We start from the raw sequence: 10,138 nt of genomic DNA on the forward strand, positions 1-10,138 counted from the left end.
ACCAAGCAATCATACGCATCAATTAATTCAAACTCAACAGTTTACTTAGAACATAAAATCCATAACGAAACAAAATCAAAACAAAATCAAACCGAACTAAGGTTCATCACGACCTAGGTAGTTTATGGAATTTAGCCTAACATCATAAAGTCTAAATCAAACAAAACAATGTAGCAAAACATGATAAAAAAAAAGCAAACGAAAGATTAAAGGTGATAAAACCCGTAGTCTTCGCGTATATGCGTCTTGCACTTCACCACTTCGATCTAAGCCTCCAAGAACTTCAAGAACTCTCCAAATCGTAGAAAAGGGGTCTTGGGGCTGCTAAAATCGTTCCTAGGGTTCGGTTATGTTCAGGTTTAAGTTAAAGATGATTAAATACCCAAAACAAGGCCCAACAAGTGATAAAAAACGAAATTAAAAATCCTCCAGCTTTGCCTAGGCGCCGCGCGACAGGCTTTGGCCTCCCCCAAGGGGGCCGGTAGACCGGCCCGGTCTTACCGGTTCTCAGTTCTGACTCCTTCCTGACGCGTTCCGGATCTCTGTTTCGGCTCGTTTTTCGCCCTTTTAATCACGATCAAATCCCGGAACCTACGAAACATAAAAATGTTAGTATATACAAATCTCGACTAAAAACGAACAAAAACAATTAAAATATACACGAGAAACATAAACATTTAGCATTATATCAGGGAAGAATAGACCAGTTACACAAATAACCCCTGAGGGGGTAAAAATACTAAATTGCCCTCACATGAGGTGCACATGATTGGTTTTAACGAGAAAAACTAACTCTCGTTAGTGAAAATGACGAACCATGCAAGGTTTTTTGAACACAAATGATGTTTTCTGTCATTAAGTTTGCCAAAGGACGTCAATTGAAAAATCGTGCAAACATAAATGACGTCTTTTGTCATTTTGTCTAAATTTTAACAACTATACGCGATCCAAATCCTAAATAAAAAGGTGAAACATCCGACAAACGAAAAGGAGAAAATATTAATCAACACCCGCTTCATTCTGAATCCATTTTGTCGCCACCCATTTCTGGCCTTTGATTACAGGGCAGCTCCCATGAAGCGATGCCTGCGATCAAGAACCATTATACTTTATTAAACCGCACTTAATTATTAAGCCCGTAAAAACAAAACAATTAATTAGAACTTCTAATAACCAAAAACGAACTTACCTGGTCAATGGTACCATTTGGGTACAATGAATAAAACAAAAGCCCGCCACCATTCTGAAATAATACAAGTTTTTGGCAGTTGATACGACCCTTAATAGAAAATGGGTCAACCGAGCATGACCCATTAAAAGGTGGTTGACTTGTTAACGTATTTAAGAGTTTCTAAAAAAGTTACTGTTTTGATTATGAGATGAAAATTGCTAAAATTTTAAGTTTAGAGTTGAATATTTTGATCTTCAATTTTTCGTAACGATTTTATTATATTAGTTAGAAACGGGCCATTCTCTGATTATTCTCATTCGTTTATTCTAATCTCGAGCTTAATATATAAACTCAAGTTTGTTACTTATGAATAAGAGAGAAATACACAAGAAAATAACACAAATTACAAAAATGTTTCATATGAGTCAAGAGTAAGTAGTTGTTTAAATTATTAGTCACTCGGTATTACGCAGATTCGTAAATGAACATAAAACTGACCCATCCTGAAACTTACCTCAAATTGAAACATGGCTTCTCCACCTTCTTCAACATCAGATAAATACAACAAGAAAGAAGCAACCTGCAAACAAGTCAAATTGAAGTTAAAAATTATAAATGACAGCCGGGTCAAAATTAGGATCTGGATGAGTCATGTACTCGCTGGCTCGGCCATACTCGGTTGGATTGATAGACTCATAATGTGAATTATATCTTTGTCCAATCTGAAAACATTAAACTCCTGAAAAGTAATCAAACGGTACTAAATGAGAGATTAACGAAATAATACATACCTCTCAGTGACTTCTAGGAATCATTGTGGCCCGTTCTATTTTCTTCTCAATGAGATCCAAGATCCCAGTTTTGTCTTCAGAACTGGTCCATTTGAAGAAAAGGGTACAACAACAAACTTTTATTATGCAAAACATCCTACCACATATATATCATCTTCTTGCCACGTCTAACTCTCTTCCATTACAAGACTGACAAAGAAGCCAGCCAAAAATGGCCACAGGGTTTTCATCATGCAATAGCACGATACCGAGAAAGAAGAGAGATATTTGAATCACAATGTAATACACAGTGATTGAGATTACAAGTATAATTCACATGGTTGATTAATTGTTAATGGTTACTCAATTTAGCAAAACATGATGCAAGTTAATTTTATTTTACGTTTGCATAGAGTATTTAACGTCTCATAATTGCAACAGAGCAAAGCATTATATATTATGCATAGAGTATTTCGTTGAATTAATACTACACCACAATCTGTCATGGCTTAAGCTAAATTCTGAGACAATATCATAAAAAATATATTTTACAACTTATTTTTCCAACATCTTTCAAACTGAACGTCTTTTTACCTGTTAACTAATTTAATTTATGTTGATCACAAACTGATCAATTTTAGATTTTCCTGTAACAAACTTCTGTTGGAAGATAACACTAAACTAGAGGAGCAAACAAGCTCGAATAGATAGAAAGCTCCAAACGAGCCGAGCCTGAGACTAATAAAGCCCGTTTAATTATTGAGCCCGAGCTCGAGCCTTGTGTTATTAGTTTTACCTATATTGTACTTCAGTGTATTAATTTCACACTTCAATACCGAGCTCGAGCCGAGCATTGGCTGTTTAACGTTTTCTCAAAAAATATAAAAATAATTAAAAATATACATAAACTAATTACCAAATAATAAACGAGTCGAGCCCGAGCCAAGCTTGAACTTGTAAAAACAACTCACGAACCAAGCCTGAGCAAGCTTTAAGAAAAAAAAAACTCGAAACAAACCGAGCTCTAGCCAAGTCGAGCTCTGCTCAACTCGTTTTCACCCCTAAATTAAACTAGAGCAGGAATCTTGTTAACGTTATCTAAATCTATAGATGTTGTAAAGCTCAACGCCAAATTATTCATCCCCAATCACTATAATTTATGCATTTTCGAAAAGTTTCAAGCTGAAGCGGAGATTAGTTCAACTCAACTGGTTAAAAGAATATCAGACAATTTTGAAAAGTGGTTAACGGCTGTACCTCATGGGGGGTAAAGTTAACTTATTTTTTCGTGCTTAATTGTATTGTGATTTACCAAAGTTCCTCAACAAAGTAACCTTAAACCAGTTAAAACTAAAAATATATAGAATTTAACAACTATACGCGATTCCATATCCTACAATATGGTGAAATCCAACGAACGAAAAGGAGAAAATATTAATCAAAATCTTCTTCATTCCGAATCCATTTTGTCGCCACCCATTTCTGGCCTTTGATTACATGGCAGCTCCCATGAAGAGATGTCTGCAGTCAACCATTAAACTTCATCAAACCGCACTTAATTATTAAGCCCATAAAAACAAAACATGTCAACAAAACAATTAGAACTTCTAATAACCAAAAACGAACTTACCGGGTCAATGGTACCATTCGGGTACAATGAATAAAACAAAAGCCCGTCACCCTTCCGTGGTTTTACTTTCAAACCAATACACTTTCTGAAATCATAATTTGAAGCCGGATTTTCGCCATTCTGAAATAATACAAGTTTTGGGTCAGTTAACACACCCATATTAAAATATGGGTCAGCCCAAACACAGCCCAGTAAAATGTGGGTTGACCTGCTAACCTGTTTAAGAGTTTCTAAGGAAGTTAATATTTTGAATTCAGATATGAAAATTGTTAAAATTAAATTTTAAAAGTTAAATATTTTGATGTTTAATTTTTCATATTACTATACAACTTCTAAAAGGGAAATTTATTTCCCTTTGAAACCTTTGTATCTACATTTCACTTCCAACAGTTTTATTTTCTTAGTTCTAACTTCTAACTGGCCAGTCTTTGATTATTCCCATTCGTTTATTATAATATTGGGCTAATATATAAACTCAAGTTTGTTAATTGGGAATGAGAGACATATACACAAGAAACAATTAAAATAACACAAATTACAAAAAAGTTTTTTATGAGTCAAGAGTAATTAACTGTTTAAATTATTATATGAATCACTAGGTATTACTCATATACGTAAATGAACATAAATCGGGTCAACCCAAAACACAATTGATCCTGAAACTTACCTCATACGGAAACATGGTTTCTCCACCTTCTTCAACATCAGATAAATATAACAAGAAAGAAGCAACCTGTAAGCAAGTCAACATTGAACTCACAATTATTAATGACAGTCAAAAGACTAGAGTCAAGATTAGGGTCTGGATGAGTCATGTACCCGCTGGCTCTTCTGTGGACCATACTCGGTAGGATTGAAAGCATCATAATGTGAATTATATCTTTGTCCAATCTCATATCTTAAAACATTGAATGACTGCACATGACATGCTTACATTAAACAGGTAGTAAACGAGTCATAGGTAAATCATTGAGATAATCATGAAAGATTACCTCTCCGTGACTTCTGGGGATCATTGTGGCTCGTTCTATTTTCTTCTCAATGATATCCAAGATCCCGGTTTTGTCTTCAGATGCACTTATGAACATGCCAGAGCTGGTTCAGTTAAAAAATAACAAAGAATATTATTATCTCTGATCACACATGACTTGTTAATTTAGCATTCTCATAATATTATTATAAATACCTAGTTCTAATCCCCTTTGTGTTTTCATTCGTTTCTCCTTTGCGTAAAGCTAAGGTTGAAGGTGCAAGTTTAACCTTTGCCATTTTGATTATGCTTTCACATTGTTCAGCTGTTGCAAAACCAGGAAAGTATTGTGCTCGAGGTGTCCAGCTTAATACCTAAAATGATATTAATCATACACTGCCACAAACCTAAGCATCAAAACCTGCTCATTTAAGTCTACTGATTCACAGAGTAAATTACAGAGGCTAAAGACAACATTATGAAACTCATGTTCAAGAAAACCTATTGATTGCTAGCCAAAATGATCAAATTAATGTTTGCTAGGGTACTGTCCCCTTTACCAAAAAAATATGATTAAATTAAGTTTTTTGGCTTTTAGGGTTGGTTATGTTATGATCACTGCATGAACTAACAGAGAAGTAATTACCAAAATACGCATGGAAAACTTGCCATACCAAAATAGGTATGGCCAATTACCTAAGCAGATAATGCGAAAAAATATCAGATATCGGTCGAGGATCGATATTTGAGATATCGGTGGGATATCGGTAGCTTTAATATCATGCAGAATTTATATATATAGCACTTTAACGCTAACAATTCAGTATACTCTCATACTATTAACAAATTATCCTTTTGCAACTTGCAAAACACTGACAATTGTAGCAAATATGAACTGGTTAAGACTCAAACACCAACATTAAACACTAAAAGTTGAAAATTAAGACTTAAAACACTAATATCGGGAATATCGGTGATATACCAGTGAAATATCGGTCAACATCGCCGATATTATCGGTACCAATATTTTGACCGATAATTCACATGAGGACTGATAACCGAGACTGACTGCATAGCCAATTACATATTCACACTGATAAGAACTAGAAACTTAAATGCTTGAATTAAACCGAAAACAAGTACAGATAGTGCCCAATTTCGAGAATGGGTGATCTCCAATACAAGGAATAAAACCCTAATTTTGATAATAAAACATCGACACTCACCAGAAAGGAAAACCTACTATTAATATTAATCCTAATTAAACAGTTACCAAAATAACTCCTCCACTAAATCAGCCCCCACTCCTTGTTTTCTTCTTTTTCCCGCTCACTAATTCCCCATTATTCGGGATTGTATCAATACTTCCAGCCCGGACAAACGACTTGTCCTCAAGTCGGGTATGATTAAAATGAGCTGTTGTTCCAGCATTAAGTTCCTCAAAGGGCTCGATAGTGAGATTACGAAAAGTAGCAGTCTGCAAAGCATCATCTGTTGGCATTCCCTGCAGCTTATAGTTCTTACCATTGATTGTGAACATCATGAACATTTGCTTCCAATTTGCCTGAACTGTGTTAAGGGTGGCTAACCATTGTATACCGAGTACGACATCAGCTCCCCCTAAGGCGAATGGGTAAAAATCTTGGGATACTTGGAGGTCGGAAAGTTGCAGTGAGAGATCCTTACAAACTTGGCTGCATCGGATGATATCACCATTTCCAATTTGAACACCAAAGGGAGTGATCAACTGAGTGATGAGTTTTAGTTCTCTGACCAATGTGTCTGATATGAAGTTATGTGTAGATCAGCTATCTATTAGAACCATAACTTCAGTCGTGCCCAACACGCCGTGAAGTTTCATGGTCGGTATAGGAGACTGACCAAATAGCGCATTGAGGCTAATCTCAGCCACTTCGGGAGAATATTTCTCTTCTGAAATGCTTATTCCCTCTCGATTCTGCTCATCTCCCTCATCAGTAATCTCTAACAGTTTGAAGGTGCCCGTCTTGCACCTGTGATCAGGTGAATATTTGTCACCGCACCTATAGCATTCACCTCTTGCATATCGTGCTTGTTTTTCGGCATCATAGACACGAGGATGTAGCTGCTGCTGGTCTGCAGTTGAAGGCTTAACCAAATCAGACGGTTTATTATCGGCGCTCAAAGGTTTTAAATTTGAAGTCGAGATTGACCCCTTATCAGTCCGGGTATGACTGATTTTAGATTCGTATTCAAGAGTTAAACTCATGGCTTTGAAGACGGTTTTCGGTTTATGAATTCTAACATCGGTTTTGAGTTCTTCTTTGAAACCGTTGAGACAAACAGCTAGGAGGCAATGTTCTGGCCAATTGGTAACTCGGGAGGATCTTTTTGCAAATTCTTGACGGTACTCTTGCACATTACCGGTTTGTTTGATACTGCAGAGGTGTTCATCCGGGTTTTGAAATTCTGCAGGACCAAAATTTTTCTGAAGGGCATGAACTAGATCCTCCCAAAACTCGATTTCCCGATCAGTTGAAAGCCACGAGTAAAAATCCAATGCATCTCCTTCCAAATGCATTGAAGCCACATCAACCTTTTCTTCCTCGGGTATGTTGTAGTAACGAAAATATTTTTCAGCCTTGAGTACCCACCCACGAGGGTCCCCATCACTGAATGTTGGGAAATCAATTTTGTTGTAGGGTCGGTAACGGCGATGACTGCTTCCCGAGGAATCTTCATCTTCCAATCTGCTAGACCCCCCGCTGGATTTATCCTTCTTCTTGTCGCGCGCTTTCAGAACAGCGACTTCAGTTTGCAGGGATTCCATGGAGGCTTCGATGGCTGCCAATTGGACAGCCACAGGGTCAGGGATCGTTTGGTTTGGGTCTGACGTACTCCGGGTTTGAGGAGCCATTGTGTTTCAGAGTTTAGTTTGTGAAAATGGGAATTCAAGGTTGGATTTGGAGTTGTGGAGATTGAGATTTTCCCGGCAATGGAACCAATGATAAGAACTAGAAACTTAAATGCTTGAATTAAACCGAAAACAAGTACAGATAGTGCCCAATTTCGAGAATGGGTGATCTCCAATACAAGGAATAAAACCCTAATTTTGATAATAAAACATCGACACTCACCAGAAAGGAAAACCTACTATTAATATTAATCCTAATTAAACAGTTACCAAAATAACTCCTCCACTAAATCAGCCCCCACTCCTTGTTTTCTTCTTTTTCCCGCTCACTAATTCCCCATTATTCGGGATTGTATCACACACATAAGCTTCTTGGGCACCATTAGGCACCAAAGGAGCCGACTCGAAATATCATGTAAATTGAGTTGGCAAAACCTTATTTTGAGATGTGTCGCGATCGAGCTACATAGGTGCCTAAACAACGATAAATGGGTTCTAGTGTTGCCCTACACTTGTTTTTTTTTTATGTTTCTTAGGAAGGACAATCTATACAATACTGGTTAGACTAAGCTGAAGCGGAGCCTTCATCATCAGACACGGACGATGAGACTCCACCTTACCCTAACCATTAATGCACAGACATTGTCTTTCGCACAATCAGACAAACAGAGAGACACAACAAGGTACCTGAAAGGGAATTTGAGTAAAGGAGTCATCACCGGATTCGCCTCGAGGCATTGGATCATAGTGTTTCTCAGTAAGCACTCTAGGTCTAGGATGCAAACTAGAGTCTTCATTCTCAACCTAGAAATCAATGATAAGCAAATTAGAGTCCACTAACATTACAGATCGATTGGATCGATCTCAATACAGTTCCCCATAGAGAAATAATGGATTATTATATATACCTGTTGAGAGAATAAAGAGGAACCGAAAAAGCCTAGGAAGAAGAAGAAGAAGATGCATAAGAGGAAAACAGCAGGTAGACCAAGAGTAGAAGACCAGCCGCCAATTCTGCCTCTGGGCTTCATGTTGCAGCAGATGGAAGTTGAAAGTGTGCAGTTTGACTTTGATTCTCTTTATATCCATTCTATATATATAATACACTACATAGGACAAATTAAATGGCATAAGAGTCATTATTACATTAAAACTATCAAGTTTTATTCAATTTCATTTAAAATAGTTACAATTAGACATACACAAAATAACCGGTTTCGAACCTAACTAGAACCGGTTTCAAGTCATACCTGGTGGACCAAGTACCTGCTTTGGGTATTTATATACCCAAAAGTCCTACCCGATTCCTCATATTATTTCCTAAATCGAGTCGTACCTGGTTCCGGTTCCTACCCGGAATAATCCGTTCCGCCGGGGATTGGACATTAAATGGTGTTGCAGCTCATAAAAGAGCCGTTGGAACCGATTCCAACGGTAATATAGCCGTTTTATAGCCGTTCGAAAACCGGTTTTTGATGTCCATGAACCATATAAATTGATTTGTTATCCATTGTTTTACCACCAAACTCAAAAACACTAAAAATACTTCTCGTTTTACAACCCCGACCAACCTATGCCTCCGTTTTTTCACTTCCACCACTTCTTAGTTGTTACTATGGCAAGCACCAACAAGGCTAACAAGAAGGCTTCTACATCCTTTTTTATTGACTCGGTTCGTGTTGAAGAAGACCCCAAAGTTGTGCATGCAACATTCATCATTTTCGGTTTGATTCATATTTATATTTGTACGGTAAACCCGACCTGTTTTGTTTTCCGGATCCTTTGATATTAGTAAAATAATGTATTTTAAGCTATAATCATGTTTCATACTTTCCTTTCTTTTAAGGCCCTTAAAGGTGTTTAAAATGCTTATGTTGTGGTCAAAACGACCTAAAACGAACTACAACGACCAAAGTTGCCAAAAACCAACCAAAATAAATCTCATAAATATTTTACCAATTATAAAATATACTTTTTTTGTCTAAATTTCTTTTAATTGTTATAATTTTTTTAATTAATTTATTTAAATTAAAGGTTTTACTTTAATTCAAAAGCTAACCAACCATCTTTAATGCATGTAATCCCATTAGTAGAGATTGGTGGCAACACCCTAATATTTTCCTTATAAATACCAACTCACTCCCACCAATTTTCAGCTACTCATCTATTCTTCTCTCTCTAATTTTTGGATTTGTAGAAGCAAATTAAATTGTTCTTGCCTAAGTTGACTTTAAAAGTCAAACGGAACAATTACTTGCTTTTCAATCCGATTTGAGTAATTTTTTGGGATGTTTTTAGTTTATATTAGTCTTATATATGTTTCATTGTTTCCCTCCTTCAACATTGGTTGATTAATGTGTTTATGTCATCCTAAGGCACATCTTTACTTATCAAAGGCTAGTTTGACCGGATTTGGGATTTTTACTCGTTTAAAGTTTCTGGTTTTTATTTAAATTTGTCGGTTGGTTATTTGACCATGAGGATTTGTGTAATAAGATGGTAAATATGTACTAACATCACACAATGAGTGGAATAATTGTTTTTCATCAAAAAACCATTTCAAAACATCATGAACATAGGTTCTAATGGTGTTTCAATTTTGGACATAATTTGGTCATCAAGGATTGGACCATAACTTAGTCATAAAAAACTGGAATAGTGCAAGACCAAAACCTATGATGAACTTCATTGAGTTGTGGTTTCA

The 10,138-nt window shown here is 36.4% G+C and overlaps 1 protein-coding gene across 2 annotated transcripts; it reads right to left on the reverse strand.

Annotated features, from left to right (window-relative positions):
• Positions 1-999: 999 nt before the first annotated feature.
• On the reverse strand, positions 1,000-8,495 carry LOC143586651 (putative prolyl 4-hydroxylase 9). 2 transcript variants are annotated; one of them, XM_077068144.1, is made up of 8 exons: positions 8,343-8,495; positions 8,122-8,238; positions 4,758-4,915; positions 4,564-4,666; positions 4,391-4,486; positions 4,239-4,304; positions 3,572-3,691; positions 1,000-1,086 (listed from the first exon to the last, which is right to left on the reverse strand). In XM_077068144.1, exons 1-8 carry the CDS (start codon positions 8,463-8,465, stop codon positions 1,000-1,002), a joined length of 870 nt encoding a protein of 289 aa, XP_076924259.1. In that variant the 5' UTR covers positions 8,466-8,495. The 2 variants fall into 2 exon arrangements, with proteins under 2 accessions (XP_076924259.1, XP_076924257.1); XM_077068142.1 differs by lacking the exon at positions 1,000-1,086 and adding an exon at positions 3,215-3,462.
• Positions 8,496-10,138: the final 1,643 nt, after the last annotated feature.

Source organism: Bidens hawaiensis, unplaced genomic scaffold (genome assembly GCF_021521415.1).
Source record: "Bidens hawaiensis isolate Kalapana, Puna unplaced genomic scaffold, B.hawaiensis_p1.1 tig00034754_1, whole genome shotgun sequence".
Lineage (NCBI taxonomy): Eukaryota > Viridiplantae > Streptophyta > Magnoliopsida > Asterales > Asteraceae > Bidens > Bidens hawaiensis.

Bases quoted from the DNA above. Each gene is read 5' to 3' on its own strand.
- LOC143586651 (XM_077068144.1), bottom strand. From the start codon at position 8,465: ATGAAGCCCAGAGGCAGAATTGGCGGCTGGTCTTCTACTCTTGGTCTA. The intron at 4,305-4,390 runs GTACATGACTCA...ACTTGCTTACAG, and splicing joins GTCCACAGAAGAGCCAGCGG to GTTGCTTCTTTCTTGTTATA. The intron at 3,692-4,238 runs GTAAGTTTCAGG...GTATTATTTCAG, and splicing joins AAACCATGTTTCCGTATGAG to AATGGCGAAAATCCGGCTTC.